General features: G+C 33.9%; 1 protein-coding gene across 4 annotated transcripts in view; it reads left to right on the forward strand.

Annotated features, from left to right (window-relative positions):
- Window positions 1-18,559, forward strand: part of SEMA3A (semaphorin 3A) — a 467,035-nt gene that overhangs the window by 436,919 nt on the left and 11,557 nt on the right. For all 4 annotated transcript variants that reach the window (XM_058725246.1, XM_058725245.1, XM_058725248.1 and 1 more), the window contains 3 exons: window positions 2,765-2,806; window positions 7,410-7,567; window positions 11,202-11,269. In XM_058725246.1, the coding sequence (XP_058581229.1) occupies window positions 2,765-2,806; window positions 7,410-7,567; window positions 11,202-11,269 (268 nt within the window). The remainder of the gene's footprint in view (window positions 1-2,764; window positions 2,807-7,409; window positions 7,568-11,201; window positions 11,270-18,559) is intronic.

Below are 18,559 nucleotides of genomic sequence, written 5' to 3' on the forward strand. Positions count from 1 at the left end.
CTCTTTCCCTCTGTTCCCTCTGCCCGTCTTCCAACTTTGCTGCCACTTTGCTCATGCTCTCTTGCTCTTAAAAAAAAAAAAAAAAAAAAAGAGAGAGAGAGAGTTCCAAGGCATAATGAAATTTAATAGAGGAAGCAGTCAAAAAGAAATGAGCGGTCAATAGTGCCATGTCAAACAAAAAAAGTCCAGTAATAATAATATAGACTGAAAGTGTTCATTCACTAATACAGCTCATTAGTGATTTCTGCTTCTAAGAATCATAGACCACCTCCCCAGGGGAGGGGATAGCCTCAGTGTGCTGAGAAATCAGTAACACTGAATGGGACATGAACAACACAATACATATTTTTAAAGACTTTTCAGGTTAACTTAAAAGATTAAGGAAAGACCTTTTTAAAAGATGCCTGTCTTTATTTCAGACAAATTAAGTGGAAGGAACAGAATGTACTGGGGAAAGTGGAAGAGATAGAAAGAAACTGGAGAATTTAGTAGAGCATTAATTCATTTATTCATTCACTAACTCATTAATTCATTCATTTAACAGATTTTATTGAGAACTTACAAATACCAGAAACAATCCCAGGTGCTAGGAATGTGACAGTGAATGAAACAACCAAAACTCCTGTCCTAAATTCCAGTGAGGGGCAGGGGGTAGTGAGGGGTGAGTTGTGGAGACAAACTAGAAAAAGAAATAAGAGATGCCTTCCCTGTCCCTCCTTATATCCTGCTATCCTTACCTCCAACACAGCCTCACTGTGTGCCCCAGGACTTCTCTGACAGCAGGCAAAAGGACAGGAGTCACAACTGGAAGTATGGGAGATTTAACACCCCTGTGGGCATCTAATGAGTAATAGAATGAATCAGTTGTTTTCTTGGTATAAATCTCAGTGGACAATTTTGAGAGTAATTGTCTGTTGTCTTCAGATTTTCCCTCAGTGGTGACTTCCATAACACATCTTTTTTTGACTTTTTCTCCTTCTTCTTAAACCTTAACTCCTCACTCCTACCCCCTACCTACAGATAAGAATTTACCTTAACACTACTTTCAGGTGTGACAGGAAATTCATAAGACACAAGATAAATGTTATATTTATATCATGTATATGTTATATACATAATATTTATATACACATAAATGTATGTATATATATATTTCCAGATTGTGATAAGCACAAGGGAAAAAACCAAAGCAAATAAAGAATATGAGCAGTGTGTGTGTGCCTGTGTGTGTGTATAAAAGAGAGACAGAAGGAATGAGGGAGAAATTTGAATAAACACTGTGCGCCAAGCACATTTGTAAAGTACTTTACATTTATTAACTCATTTAACCTTTTCTTCAATCCTACAAGGAAGATACCATCATACTCATTTTTCAGAGGCGAAAACTGAATTACAAAGAGGTTACATACATCCCCTGGTATCAAACTTTTGGCCAGGTTTGCGTTACTATTTGAGTCTATGCAGTTTGGCATCAGAATCCAACTCTTTACACTTTGTTCAGGGTCCTACATAGTGAGGCCTTTTAAGATTATTCTCCCACCTGTGCCTCTTTTTTCTTTCTCATCAGCCACCTCTGAAACCCCTAAGCAATATCGTTCTTAGTGTTTAGTTTGTCATTGATGAAAGATACGATGGAGTACAGTTCAATGAAAGTAAATCAGAGAGAATATAAGCAATTATGTTCAGGTGAATAGGTTGTTGGTGGTCTAAGTTAACCAAAGAAAGTTATTTTTTACAGCAATTATCTGTGTTCATGATAGGCTTCAGTAGAACACTTAACAAATATATTGGTGGTCAATACTTCCCTAGTTATCATTTTTCTAGATTAGCCTGTTGATAGAAATCGAAGAGATCTTATGCTCTGACAAAAATGTACAGTGTAGGCCTTCATACAATAAGCAGTCAGTTTGAAAAAATAAATGTTAAAAAAAAGTTTTTTTTTAAATAAGCAGTCATTTTGATAATAATAAAATAATCTTATTCTACCTGAGCTCTCACAGTCCTTGACAGCTGGAAATGCCTAATACTATCAGCTTGTCAGTGGTGTTATTAGGAGCTGGCCTGGCACTCACAGGCCAGTGTTCTCCATGTGAGCATATACATTCTCACAGAACACCAGCATCCTACAGGGCTACTCTGAAACCGTGATGAATCAAGAAAAAACCAAGACTATTCTGTAATCACGTCTGAAAACAGATCAGAGTGTAACCATTTCCCAAACCACAAAAAATGATCAAATATCCCCCTATCCTGCTTATATGAGTAATTGCTACTTCTTCATTAAGTACTGCTCTAGCTTCATTCTGTTTTTCCTTCCTCCTAAATAAGATGTACAAAGAGACCTAATCATACAGTTACCTGTGCTCTCTGCAGCATCCCATGCAGAGCAAACCCCACTTCCTTGAGTTGTCCCTCAAATCAACTAACAAATGCCCAAGACATAGGCGTCCTTTCTAATACTCTCTTGCTGGGCAGTCCTGTAGTTTCCCTTACTGCAGTGAGCAGTAACCCAACTTGATCAACTATGAGTATGTTACTGATAATCTTAGACTGGAGGACATTAACATGCCCATGTTGTCTGCTCCACACATTTAATGTTCATCTTTGCCGTTTCCTTCATGTATCTTATTTCCCAATTATATTGCTTCTTGTAGGCACTGGAGTGAACTCTCTGAGAGCTAATGTTGGTGTTCTATGTTAATTAATATTAATAAATGACTTTTCCAATTGACCAAGCAGTTCACATTTTCTTTCTCTTCTTCAGGAGCCAACTACTATTTCAGCAATGGAGCTTTCCACTAAGCAGGTACTATTGTTACGTATTACAGTCAATATTTTATATTTTGTTAATTTTGTGTTTCAAATCGATAAACATTTATGATTCAGCACATTTTACAGATTTATTAACAATAGTTGCAAAAAAGAGAAAAGAAAGAAAGCTTACAATAAGCTAGTAGAATGAAAATGAAAGATAATTTTCATTGTCCCATGATTTTGACCCTTCTCACATTCCTATACATATATTTCTTTAGATCATTATTTGTTGCAAATTTTCATTTATAGCATTTACTTTTGGGGGATTATAATATAATTTGCTTAATAATTATTTTAATCTATCCTTAAAAATGGCATTGGTGGATATTTCAGGCTATAAATAAGTTTACAATTTAATTTAATCTGCATGTATAAACAAATACATTTTACAAACTAATAAGTTGATGCACTGGACTGTATATGTTTGCTAGATCTTAACTCAAAAGTTCATTTTATTTTTTCAGCAGTATTGTGTGCTAGAAAAAACATTTAGTTTGGCTACATATAAAAGGAAAACACCAAAACAGTCACTGCCAAATGATGTTACTAAACTCCATGAATTCAGAAGTTAAGGGTAGCATGTTAATAGTCTTTGGATTCACATTGAATGAATGCTTTGGCAAGACACTTAAGAAACACAAATGACTTCTAATGCTAAATTATATGTACAAAAACAAATATAATTTTAACTTCTAATAAATTATCTTTCCCCCATAGATGTCGTATACCCTTTCTATTCAGTGTATCAGTGGTAACTTCAAAAAAACAAAAACAAACAAAACACACACATACACACACAAACAGAAAAACAAAAAAGGCTTGGATACTGGGTTGAAATTAATTATTAAATAACCTAGCAGAAAAAGCTAGAATGGAGTAGGAAGTCCTTCACTGACTGTTCTGAAAACCTGTATACAAAATTGTTAAATATGAGAATCATTCAGCTAATCTTAGTCCTGAATCATTTACATGTTTTATCTCTGACTGTGCATCATCCCTTTTACAAGACACTAAAATGCTGTGCCATTAAAACTCAGCGTATATCCTTTCCACACTTACATATCAAAATAGATTGATAATCTCTGAGATATTTAGAGAAACTCAGAGTGCAGATATTATTGACCTGATACTGTTATCTTACACTTCACAAGTATGTGTTCACCTGTTCTTGCAATCGCAAAACTGTCAAATGTTGGCAAGGAAATCCGGGGATTTCCAGAATGGAAGCTAGATTGGGATATTCTTCATTTAATGATTTTTTCAATTATTTGTTTGTTCTCTACTTGGCTTCATAGCTGATCTTAATTACACTACCTATAATTTTATAAAATATTTCTTTTTATTTAAGTATTTTTTAAGTACTTTAAGAATTGCCTATTAAATGCAACACATTTCACACACACACACACACACACACACACACACAAACACAAACCTAAAACACCAAAAATACTGTGTTTAAAATACCATGATACAAGAAGAGTATTCCTAGCCTTCATTTTCGATTATTGGAAGTTTGATTGCATTCAGATGTGAATCAGTTTTACTCATGCTCACAGAAACTTTAAAAGTGAGCCAGTAGATTCAAGAGGGGCAAGCAGTGTTGCAACCAATTTTCTGGATAAATAGATTCATCGCCTGCTTATGACCCGAAACTTGTTAAGGAGGATAGTGAGAAAGCCTGTGGTGATGTTAAATTGGGCAGAAAAAGCACATCAGGGTACTTGCTAGTGACTGGATTATGCTCACTGGGGCCTGCAAGCCTCCTCTATATTTTGCTTAGATAGCGTGATTAATTTTGCAGTTCTTTAATAGTACTGCAGCATACTTGTAAAATGAAAATGAGACTCAAGTTGTATTTAATTTTGGGCATTTTACCACACTTGAAGTTTTCATTACAGTAATTTTTGGTTTTCTCTTCTTCCCATGTGTTATTTCTCTGGTTTTCTCCTAAAGGGATATGACAGATTTAGATACTGTTATTTACATAATAACTCCTTTCCAAATCAAATGTCATAATCTTAAAATTTTGCAAGTATGAATTTGCTTATGCTCCTTAAGAGCTATTGACCAAACATAGAGACCTTTTGATTTGATATGCCCAACTTAATCAGTAGCTTTTTAAATAGTTCCGACCACAGTACGGGGGTCAGCAAGTCCACATTCACCAGTGCCAATCATGCTAGTGGATATTGCTGCTCCATTTTAACTAATTTAATTGCTGAGATGTTACAAGTTTATTCATTTTTTTTATTGATTTGAGATTGCTTGCCTTCAATACAATCTAAGTCTGTTTGGTTTTTTGTTTTGTTTTGTTTTGTTTTTTCAATGATTTTTGAAGAGAGATATAAAGGACAGGAAGGGAAAAGAAGTTCCTTCCATTAGTTAAGTTCTTTGTTCATATTTTTCAAATCATGGTCAACTGTTGTCACATTCTGTCTCTGTAGATGCTTTAAGAGAAGTACAAACCAATCTAATTTTTTCTCAACAAAAAACTTAACAATACTTCATCTTTTCCTCCCAAGGACTTCAACTACTGCTTCTTAATTAGCCATGGTTTGTAGGATCTTTCAGTGCAATAATAAAAGATGAATATAATAAGAAGTTGAGCATCCAGGGGCGCCTGGGTGGCTCAGTCGGTTGAGCATCCTACTTTGGCTCAGGTCATGATCTCACCCCGTCTGTGGGTTCGAGCCCCGCGTCTGGCTCTGTGCTGACAGCTCAGAGCCTGGAGCCTGCTTCAGACATGTGTCTCCCTCTGTCTCTGCCCCTCCCCTGCTCATGCTCTGTCTCTCTTTCTGTCAGAAATAAAACAAACATTAAAAAAAAAAAGTTGAGCATCCACAGTATATACTGTATTCTATACGCTATCCTGTACTAGAATATTGATACAAATTGTCTTCACTACTGGAAGGGAAGAAGCAATATGCATCAGCATAACGGTTTTAATAATGGTTTAGTTTTTATTGTATTACATTCTCCCTCTTACTCCCCTATCTTTTGTTAAGATATAAGTTAGTTGGTTAGCTTTAAGCACAAAATTATTTTCTATGTAAGCACTTTTTATAACCCTAGTCACTTCATAGATTCTAGTAGATATATCAATCAATCTTCATTCAGTTTATGTTTATTTATATGTGTGGTTCATCTTTGAATGTCCTTTGTAAATGCAATTTTAATTATATCCATTGCTATCAGGAAATTTGTAATATTTAAAAAAAATATTTTAATGTTTATTTCTGAAACAGAGACAGAGCATGAGTGGGGGAGGGGCAGAGCCACCCAGATACCCCAGGAAATGTGTAATATTAAAAGAGCTCACCATGTTTCAGAAACCAGCTTTTCTATAACATCTTTTTCCTTTATGTAATGGGGAAATTAAAATACACTTTTGAGGTCTTTTCCATGTGTACTGTTACATGAATCAGTATTTATACAACTTTTATTTAAGGCTTACGATAATCATTCAGTCCTTTAGTGCAATAAAAGCGAGCTATAATACTGATTACAGTAAAATGTGGAGAAATCACAAAACAATCTTATTTGTATTTTATTTTGTATGTACATACATTTGCAACATTTTTTAAATGCTACATTGGGTAAACTTTGTTAAAGGCACTTTAAAAATTGTGCTGAAATCCTGAATTAGTTGCTACCAGAAAGTTTTTCGGTGTATTTTACTTCATTTGGTAATTGTAAATTCACTGAGCACAATGACATTGTAGAATGTCTGATCTGGACGTATATTTAAAGATCTAGTGAAATATGCCAATTTTGTGAATAAGGAAGTTAAGTCTTAGAAAAATGAGAGGAATGGCTCAGGATTACACAGAGAATTATTATAAGCAAGATCTAGAGTCCAGCCACCTTGATGCCCAGTAGAGCACTTTGGCCGTAGCCCCTGAGCTTTCTGTTGAAGTTTACTGCACCAGCCAGAGTGCACTTGATATTGCCCATTTGATGATCTTTCCAGTGAGAAGCAATTTAGTAGTTTTGTTTAAAGTAATCGTCCTGGAGATTGTGCAAGGACAAGACAGCTGACCAATGAAAATTCTCACAAATGCAAGCACAAAAACCTTGCCATACCCCTTCTTATAGAAGGGCAGACTACATCACAAGCAATGTAATAGCAGCACCCAAGAGTCAGAAGAGTCAAATGATCCCTGGGTCAACACCAACCAGAATACATGGCACTGTAGATACACTGATTAATCAAAATTAGAAACAGTAAAAGTAAAAACAAACTTTCTAAGGACAAAACCCTGGACGTTTGAAACTTACATTATTCAGTGTCTTATTTAAATTTTTATTTTTATTGAAATATAATTGATATATAACCATTACTGTCTTCCCTTGGTTTTATACTTTAAAATACACCTGTTTGAGTCAAGTATGGAGATTTTGATCTTGATCTTTTTAAAATGGTCATATTATCTGCCAGGCCAATAGTGACAAAATTGCCAATAATGGGATTTTTTTAAAACCCACTAGTAAAAATGTCTTCTTGATGTATATGGGTAAACTTTTTTTTTTTTTAAGACACAAGATTTTAAAAAACAGGATCGTTTTGTCATCACAGTAAACTCTCTCCACAGCAACAACTCTATATTGGTTCCACCACGGGGGTTGCCCAGCTCCCTCTACACCGATGCGATATTTATGGGAAAGCGTGCGCGGAGTGCTGCCTTGCCCGAGACCCTTACTGTGCCTGGGATGGCTCTTCATGCTCTCGCTATTTTCCCACTGCAAAGAGGTAGGAGAAGTATTAGAGATAAATACACTTTTCTTACCTGATTCCATTTTTAACAGCTTTCTGCATATAAGTACATCACATTTTTCTGATGAATGAAGAGTATCACATAATTCTGATGAATTAGAGGAGTTTTGGGGTTTCTTCCCCTTACGTAGTTAAAACAGTCAGAAGAATGTGTATAATTATAGCTGGCTACTAAATATAAGGGAACGTATGGTTTTAATAAATTACTGAGGGAAATCTAAAACATTACAATACTATCCTTGAATGTTGACACTTGGAAATTAGAAAGTTTTGCAACTTCATTTTATACAGGCGGAAAAGGGAGGGCCAAAACCACAGAGGAAGTCAGAATCAGAATCTACACTGGACCTTGTGCCTTTTGGCCAAAATGCTCTGCTCCAAAAATGCTCTTCTTTTTCTATCTAGCAACATTCTATCCTGGTTTTAGATTTTAATAAGGCAGTTTCTGTCCTTGGATGAATGGAAAATTTGCAACAAAAATAATTTATTTACTTTTAGCCTCCTAGTACACAGGGACTCAACTTTAAAGTCAAAAAATTTTCCTAGTTTTAAAGATAACACATTTTTGTATAATGATTAATTAGCATCAAATTATATCTTTCTTTAGCCCCAAATATATATTTATTTGACTCCCCCCAAATTTAAAGGCCACTGTATTATCATAGTATTATCTTGTATTTGTATTTGTTGAAATATAAAACCATATAATAAAATGGCTATTTATTAATATTTGTGTATGTATTACACAAATATTTTAAACACGCTCTTAATACTTAAAAGCATTATTTTTGCTTAATTCGAAGTTGCTAAGATATGCCTAGAAGTTACCTAAAACAATATGCCTAGAAAAAAAATAGCTGTAAGTTGTTGTCTGGGACATTAAGGGTATGTGATGTAGGAGTACTATTAACCTTCAGGGAACTCTTAGACACATCCTAAACGTTGACGCAAAGTTAGTTTACTTCTGTTTGAAAAAATAAGAACACTTCCTTAATTTGACAAAATATTTATCTCAACATATTCTGTACTACTCACATAGGGATCCCTTTCTCTGTTAATTATTTACCAGTATTTAAGAAACAAGCAATGAAAGGTGAGAGTCGTATACCATATCTTGCTAATATAAGCCCAAAGCTTAGCAGTATGCGCATCAACCTATTGAAACATAAAATAGAAATCAGAGTTATCAAGCCACTGCATTTTAGGAGCAATACAATTTGTTTTATTTTATTTTATTTTATTTTATTTTATTTTATTTTATTTTATTTTATTTTTTGCTATAGTTAACGTTTTACAAGAAGCTGTGATGTGGATTTTTTTCACTGCTAGTCAGCTATGTTCTTCAACATATGCATCATTTATAGTGTTTTGAAAAAATTTTAGGGGAAAGGAATAGCCCTAATGCCTACTGCCTACTTAAATCTTTTTTTTTTTAAGTTTATTGATTTATTTTGAGAGAGAGAGAGAGAGAGAGAGAGAGCGAGAGAAAACAGGGGAGAGGCAGAGACAGAATCCCAGACAGGCTCCACGCTGTCAGAGTGGAGACCAGCCCAGGGCTTGAACTCACAAACCGTGACATCATGACCTGAGCTAAAATCAAGAGTCGGACATTTAACTGACTGAGCCACCCAGGTGCCCCTACTTAAATGTTTTGATTACACACTTCAGATAACATTGGCTTTAGTATTAAATCATCTATAACTTAAATCTATCCTATAATCAGTCCATATAGATTAAAAGTTATCTTGTTAATATTATACGTAAATATAGTATTAGCTTATTCCATTTAATAAATAGAATTTTCTCAAGCCTTCAACATTCAGAATTAAGAGAACGTGTTTGTATTCTTTCATATACCAACTGATTTTGTTAGAAGTTTAAATCTAAAACAAACGTGTAGTGTGGAGGTAATGTGTTATAGAATGAAGAAACCATCGATAGTTTAATAAGTAGCAATTTGCAGTTTTTATAGCACTAAAATTAAATTACTTAAGGTTGAACTTTTATGGTTCTTAAAATCAGTAAGATCTAGTGCTTTTAGTGTTGAAAAACATAAAAATTCAGATTTCAGTTAAAAATGAGTGTCATTTCCTTTCCATGTGGAAGCGTATATAACATTACCTAATTTAGTAATAATTCATTCAAATTTTAAGCTTTTTTAATCAGAAAGAAGTTAAAAATAAGAAAACTACATCTATAATAAGTTAAAAATCTGTACATTATTATATATTTGAAATATGTTTACTGCATACCTACAAATCCAGATTGAAGGAATTATCATTAACACGTTTTTTGTTGTGCCTTGAAGATTTTACTTAATCCAATTTCATGTGTCCTTGAAAAGGATGTTTAGAGGCCTCACAATTTATATATTCTTTGTGATGGCATTTTTCAAAAGCTTAAATGGCAGTAAAAAATGCCTTTCCAAATGCTTTGTGGTTCGTGTTTCACAAGTTCCCTTGTTGGCTCAATTTTGAAATGTGCAACATCTGTTTGATAGTCTCACCAATTCTACAAATAGAAATCTATAAATACTTTAGTCTTCTAAATTTATGAATACAGTAACAATTTCCATGTTTGCAGTTCTCATTGGCCTTTGTGAGAACTCTCTTCAGTGATGGTAACTAACTTTGCAACAGGACAATAATCATTAAAATCGACACAGAAAACAGTTGAGCAAGTGTCCCCAGTCTTTCTCATTCTGCTATGCGTAGCCAATCTCCATGTTTAGCCTCTTTCCCAAACTACACATCCTGCTTGCACCATGATGGCTGGAGACAACCTCCTTTTTCCCAGTCAACCACTAGCAAACGGTAAAGAGGACCCCCAGAATGTGTAGCAACTAATGTGATCTGAGCAGCAGTATTTAGGAGAAATTTACTTATGTAACAGATTTGGCTTTTATTTTAGAGGGAGGCCATCTTCTCTCTCACCTTCCTCCACAATATTTGTTATTGCACTCCTCCTTTTATTCATTTCACGGGTAAATTGGCTTGAAATCATAGCCCTATGATCATAAAAGAAATGTTTTATAAAAAAATGATCGATACAGCGACCAAAAAGGAAAGTTAAAAACGAACTTAAAAGTAGAATTTGTAGAGTTGATGCTTTCAAATTTAACAAAAGTCTATTTGAGGAATTATGTGTAAGTATTAAGAGAAAGAACATAATCATGGAAATTTGAATTTTTAGGCTTACTCTCTAGTGATTAGAAAAAAGAAGTTTAATCCAGGTTATTGAAGAAATGGGTTACTATTCTATATTTTGTGCTTTTTCCTCAGAATTTAAGGTGCTAAGAATTTTAGAGTTTCCAGATGTTAGTATCTTATTGACTGACACACAGCACAAAACCATGAATCTTCTGTTATTACTTTGGAAGACTTCACTCCTTTGTTAGTACATTTGTGTACTGTTTCACGTTTTGATCACCTGGAGACATGCTCCCACAGGTGTAATGAGCTGCTTTTAAAAAATTCTTTAGTCAGATGTAGATTTGTCTCTTCCATTAAGCTCCGGAAGTTCTTTGATTTTTTATTCTTCTTAATCCCTGTGACAAATTCCCAAGAAGGAATAAGGATGCCATAATACCTTTTAAATGTAATTGTTTTAGACGCACAAGACGACAAGATATAAGAAATGGAGACCCACTGACTCATTGTTCAGACTTACAACACCATGGTAAGTTACAACACTTTCATTTTTCAACCTGCTAACATTAGGCTAAAATCGTAAGCAATAGTGCATACCCACACGTGGGCATGCAGGGCACACACCTGTGCCAGCATACTTAAGGAAATGCAACTGAAGAGAAAGGAAATCTAGAAGAAAGAAAATTCTAAAGAATGCTAAGTAGTGAATTATATTTTATTATTGCAGTTATGACAGATTCAAGTTTGAGACCCTTACAAGACTTAAATATCAATTTTCTCATATTAACAAAAAGAAGCCAGTTTAAGTACATGCTTTGATAATAATAGCAACACGAGAGCAATAGGCAACAGAAATATTCATTTAAGTATATTGAAGAAGAAAGTACAGTCTTAAAATAAGCCATGGAAATCATTCATTAATATGCTGATGACATAGACCCACTGTATTGTTACTGGGTACCCTAGCTGAGTAGAAGGTAATTCAGCTACCTTCCCACTCATTTACCAGTAGGATATTTCTTTGAACTGGGGATTTTGGATTGTTTCATTTTATGCTTCCTAAAAGATTTCAAGTCCTATTTAATGTTAAGTAGCTTATTTAATGCTGGGATATGAACCAAACTTCCTTTAAAATGCAACAAAATTGTAGTATATCTCACTCCCCCCACTTCAACCCTTTACAAAAACAATAATGAGACTGTGCTTCCCTCTGCTGGGAAAATTTATCAATAACATCACTACCAGCAAAAATAGTTAAAAATAGCTGAAATGTAAAATGTAAATATTTTGCATGGAATTGAATATAATTACCCTATTCACATTTTTGGTGCCTTTTTACATTAATCTTAAAGGAAGGTCTCATATTCTTATCAATTAACTTAGATTTGATCCACTAATTCTGTGTATGCAATATTCATGTTTCATGAATGTTAAGAAAGAAAACACACTGCACAAATAACCCCAGCAGGCATTCTAAGACCTAGCTACCTTCTGAAAGTCAGATCCTCCTTTTGTGTACCCTGTATGTGCTTGTATCTTATTTGGGAATGCTCACAGGGTTTTGTGGGGATGCCAATACCAGGAGACAGGTAGCCACAAAATGAGCCTATAGTTAAGGTCCATTTTGCTTGCACGATTTCTTGCCAAGGGCATTACTATCTGTTATTGTTCTCATTATAAAGAAAAAAAAGACACCACTACATTGGACAAAATGTGATTTTTTATATGTCTTTATACAGCTAGAGTACATTATGGACATATTCTTCTTGAATTTTTCAAACAGCATTTTTCAGTTGGACAACAAAACATTCACTAGTTTTCCATTAATCTATTTCATGTAAAAATATTGTATTATAATCATCACCATTTAAGCAGTGAGGTATTATAAAGTATGCATTACATTAAAGAATCTTTTTGCTTAGATATGGAAAAGCTAATGATAACTACAAGTAAAGGAAACAAGATGATGTAACTAGAGCTTATCTCTAATCAGACTTTAATCTCCACATCAATATGGACTTTGTTATTTTGCTCACTCACATTTCTGGGGTTGTAACAAAATGCAATATCATGAATATTGTAGATATTTAACAAACTTTTGTTGAATGAATAAACTAAATATTTGAAGCTATAGCAAAGCTACTTACCTTACTGTTTTTGGTTTTCAGTAGAGATTTTAACTAAATAGCATCTATTATTTATCATTAATATGATTTAACAATACATTGCTATTAACATACCTTAATGTTAACACCATCATATTTAAAAATAGACCTCTCTTAAGAAACCATTATCAACCAGTCAGTTAATAAATAATCATTATACACTACTACATGTAGGATAATATGCTATGTTTTGAAGTTTGCTGGAGAATTACTGATAAATCCACTTGTTTAATAATCTAATTCCTTCATAGACCCAGTTGATATTTCTTCAAAATAACATATATGTTGGAGTCACAAGCTTATGTATGTGTATATATATACATATATATATATATATATATGTATATATATACACACATACGTATATATATATATACACATATATATATATATATATATATATATATATATATATATACACGTATATATAGAGAGAGTTGATGAGCTTATAAAAATTGGGAATATAGAATTGCTTAGTTATAGAAAGTAAAGTTAATGTGAATCATTTTTTTCTTTTGATACTTCATTCAAAATAGGTACCATAGGGAAGAAAGGGAATTGCTGTGGTTCAGTGTCACTGGGTGTGTGTGTGTGTGGGTGGGTGGGTGGGTGTGTGTGTGTGTGGGTGTGTGTGTGTGTGTGTGTGTAAAACCAATGCTATGTAGATGTTTGTGATATATGGTAAAATAGTCCAAGAAGCTCAAGCAGCCCTGCAGAAATAAAACATTCCCTTTTTGAAGGCCTCTTTATTTCTTGTCTGCTTGTATTTCTCATTAACCAAACATAAAAATTATACACCATAGATTACAGTAAATTTCAAATGTTTGAATAAGTCAGGCATTCTCATATGGCCAAGCTGAGTCTGACCATTAGGAACCAGTGCATTATCTTAGAATAGGTGATGTCAATATTTGAAAGTAAAATGGGGAAAAACCCATAGCCCAGCCCTATTAAATCATGTATGTTGTCTTGCTAGTGTCACATCTCACATTGAATAAAATATATGTGCTCATATGGAAATATATAAAGATACGAGATGTTTTCCCGGAAAGCTGCTAAGCAACTTGAAGCCAAATTACACACTTCAGAACAATCAGTTCCAGCTGTAATGGTAAACATTCTGTAACACTCTATATTTTACATATCCTGAGGTTTTAATAGAGAAACTATATAAAATAACTCAGCATTAAGGTGGAAGAAATTTCACTCTCAATGAAACCTTTAACACTCACTTAGCTCTTTGCTCTCTCTTGTGTAAAGTCAGCACCAGTGGTGAGCTGGCCTAGGTGTAACATAGAAAAATCCAGCTCCATTTCTCCTTAACCTAGCATACTCTATTCCATCACTGGTGGCCGTTCATCTAGGGAACTTTTAGTATAAAACCCTAAATATATATGTGCTGGCAGATCTTCTTGTCTTCTCACTCATACCTCGTACAGAATGCTGAAGAAAAACTTCAGGTTGTTTCCAGTATGCTCCCTTCCCTAAAATAACTTGTGCACAAAATTGGAGCTTGTCTGACTTTGCCATCCAAGAGCATGAGTGGCTGAGTCAATTTACCATTCTACCTTCTTTACTAAACAAGAATAAGCCATACTGTGATCTACATGGCCAGAAAGGAACAAACCATAAGTAACATTTTTAAAAATTAAAAATTAACATCATCTTAGATTTTTGAATCTTTGAAATACTTTACGCCCTAACTTTAGTCCAGTGCCACTGTTGAATTTCACTTCGTGATAGTTCTCTTGGCTGTTCTACATATGTGCATTTCCCTTCTAGCTTCCCGTGGTAAAACATCCACAGAATTCAGTCTTCTTCATTATATTTGCAACGGGTTCAAGTCAGCTTGTGTCTTGGTTGGCATCAGCATTGTTCTAAAATTTCATAAAATATCTTTGGCAGTGTCATCTTTATGGTCCACAATGCTGTAAATTTAGTGTTTTGTACCAAAGCTAATCTGGTCTGTGTTGTGGCTTCTTTTATACACATAGAAAGCCCAACTGAATCTGAGCATTTAGGCCCAAGAGAGGCCTCAGAATTTGATAGATGAGTATGACGTCAGCCCTAAAAAACAACAACAACAAAAAAAACTTTAATGAATTACCAAATTATATCAAGTCTACGATGTCAGTGAATGTTGAGGCACCATTTTTTGAGGACTGCTAAAAAAGAAAAACTGCCCAAAATGGAGAATGGGATAGTGGTGCCAGCATCAAGCCAGTTGGCAGTGTTTCAGTATTCGTGAAAGAGAAATAAACTCCCATGCAGAAGACGCAAGGACATTTGCCTGTTTCAGCTGTAATCACGGGTAGTGGAAAAGGGGCAAAACCACTTCTTGAACCCCACTACGGTACTCCTGAAGGTTTACTTTCTGAGTCCCACCAGCAGTGTGGAAGAAAAACCTCAGACAAGACTTTAATTTAAAGAGGTGTCAGGTTAGGAGAGTTGCATGTGTCTGGCAAAAAGTAAAAATAAACTCTTTCTAGAAGAAAGCAGCTTCAACTCCGGTCAAGAACAACTGTAAGACATATTCTGTTATCAGAGATATTAAAATATACCACGTGTGCATTCTAGAATGACATTATTGCAGTGTTATTCTCTATGATTGTGCAAATCCAGTTATTCATAGTATATGTGTACAATGCACACACAAACACACACCTGAATAAGAAGAGGTTTGAGATACTTTGCGCTGTTATTGTTCGTTATTAAAGTTTTCAGATATGGCATTGAGAGATCACCCGACTTGTGCACCCATAATTTAACCATTGTAAATGTGAAGTTTTTAAAGCATGCTGTATTTTTTAAAGTCCAAAAATAAGGGAAACATATTAAAATACAAGATGGTATATTCATTATTGTTTATGGAAGGTTTCTGCTTCAGTAAATGGGTGTTTTCCATCATCTCCTATCATATCTCTTGGGAAGAAGTAAAGTAAATATTGAAGTCCATGTTTCCTGATATTTAAATGTAAAAAGTCCTATGGTAATTTTTCTCTGGCATATAGATTATATGTGCTTTCTTGGTAAAACATTTGCCATAAAATCATGAAAATGAAACATATCAGATGTTCAACATAAACTAAATATTGTAGTAGATATCTTCATATTGGTGTTGCTTTTTATGTAATTGAATTTCAGTCTGCCTTGTACTGAGAAGTATTGTAGCTTCCCACACACAAAGATATCAAGAATAGTGTTAAATACAGCTATTCAAATGGCTTCATTGTTACTTTCATAACATCAGTTTCACTTTCATATTTTAAATTAATAAACCTATAAAAATTAAAATACCAGTGACCACCTATAATGTGATAATCACCTATGAACGGTAACATGAAAATACCCTGGTCATAGCTATTTATTTGTTTGTCCCTCTACCTATCTATATACCAAAAGAACATGTTAAAGACACATCCACAGGAATCTGTGGTTTCAAGAAAGATAGAAAACTACCTGAATTGTAAACTTTTAAATACTGTATTCTGGTTGGTAGTTATTTCCTAGCACCAGACACAGATCTTATTTTAAGAAATAAAACAAAGTAGTTTAAAATCTAATATTTTAACAAGTTGATAAACTATAAGTTTAAATTTTCTCTAAGGTTTCATGATTTGGGTCTTTTTGGTACTTTTGACAAATGCATTAAGCACATGATTTTAATACATACATATGCATGTATTTGTAGGTGCATGCATGCAAACACACATTCAACTAGTTGGTAACTAGTTTGTATAAGCATCATACAAATCATTAGAGAAATATTGTGGTAAGCATTACATCGATAAACAGGACCCCTATTCTGTAGCTTAGTATATACTGTAGAATTTTTTTAATTAAAAAAAAATTAACATTTATTCATTTTTGAGAGGCAGAGAGACAGAGCATAAGTGGGGGAGGGGCAGCGAGAGAGGGAGACATGGGATCAGAGGCAGGCTCCAGGCCCCGAGCTGTGAGCACAGACCCTGATGCAGGACTTAAACCCACAAACTGTGAAATCCTGACCTGAGCCCAAGTCGGACACGTAACCACTTGAGCTTCCCAGGTGCCCCATATGAAATTGAAATTATTAAATCCATTGTTAGGCATCTTAATAGGAGTGAAAATATACATGAATGTTAGGGATGAATGATTTTTTTTGTTTTATTTAGGTATTTTATGTCTTCCCAAGGCTTAGTGATTCACTCATAAAATGCCTTTTTAGCTATTGCTACTTAAGGAGAGATTATTCCTCCATTTGAAGTAAATTTAGATTCTTTTCTATTGATGAATTACCTTTCATATTTCTGGAGAAAATCCTCTAGAATCCACTAAGGAAAATCTAAGAAATGATGTTTTTAGTTAAGAAATGTGAATTTGCCCTTTCTTAAGACATTGAGAGCTTGTAGTCAGTATTTCCTTTCTTCCTTCTTTTGGCCTTTATTTCCTTTCTCCCTTCGTTTGGCCTTTACCACTGAATATTATTGAGAAAAAAAAATTACGATGTAAAATATTAAAATTGTGATGAAAACAATGTGATGTGATGTGATGAAATGTGATGAAAACAACTAGAGTTAGGTCTCTTTTTATATAGTTCACCTACTAACACTATTTGTTAAATATTTAAAATAACTTGTAACCACTACCCCTCCCCTAAATTAACTTTTACTCTTATATTCATTATCTATTAAATTCAACTTTTAAATAACCTTAAGGGGGAGAACATCAAAAAGGATAACAGAGATTAATTAGCTGATAAATATATGGTTTACTACCCCACTCATCTCTTTCTTTTCTACATGACATCAGATTTTCTAAGATTCTTACATTATTAACATTTCAATCCTGGGAGACATTTATGGGGTTAAAATGGAGAGTGAAATAAATGGAAAGCTGAAATGTGATGCCTTCTGTTTCTGCTATATTGGAAGAGAATCAAATACTAAATAAGGCCTTTAGCAATGTGATATTTCTGGCCAAATGATGGATATCATGACTTTTTGTTGTTACGAAAGGAAGCAATTTATTTAACTTCTTTCTTTCCTCCCATTCTTTCTGGTTTATTAGCCTCATTTCATTTCCATAAATTATCCTACTAAAGGAGGAAATGATTAATTGAAGATTGCTTCCTTAAAAACATTATTTCTTGTCATTAACAAATGCGACATATTGTAACATTGTGTTATTCAAACACATCGTGATGCTTTTAAAATAATTTTAATGTTTGTTGTTCTCAATTATTTTGCTCTAACTATTCAGTTCAACTCATGAGCATTCATTATGCCAATTCAACAACTAGCTCTACCCTTTTGTCTACTGGTAATTTTCATGACAAAAGTTTATGTTCAAAACAGTTGCTTTCTAAGGGCAAATTGTATTTTAAAATAGATTAAATGAGATTGCTTTCTTTCTGGAGATCCATAGGATTGCCATCGGCACAGACATCCTTTAGACTTACAGCTGCCCCTTGAGGTGCAAGCATATATTCATAGGATTTCTCAGATCTCTTTCTCTTCTTCTTATTGCATATTTGGAATTGTTTATTTTGGAGTATACTTCATTCATGGTCATCTTCTCCTACCATATCTCAAATCAACTCTTGTTAACATTATAAAATGTAACAAAATTGAGAAGATTTAAAATGTTTACATTTGCCATGACCCAGTAGCATA

Source organism: Neofelis nebulosa, chromosome 4 (genome assembly GCF_028018385.1).
Source record: "Neofelis nebulosa isolate mNeoNeb1 chromosome 4, mNeoNeb1.pri, whole genome shotgun sequence".
NCBI lineage: Eukaryota > Metazoa > Chordata > Mammalia > Carnivora > Felidae > Neofelis > Neofelis nebulosa.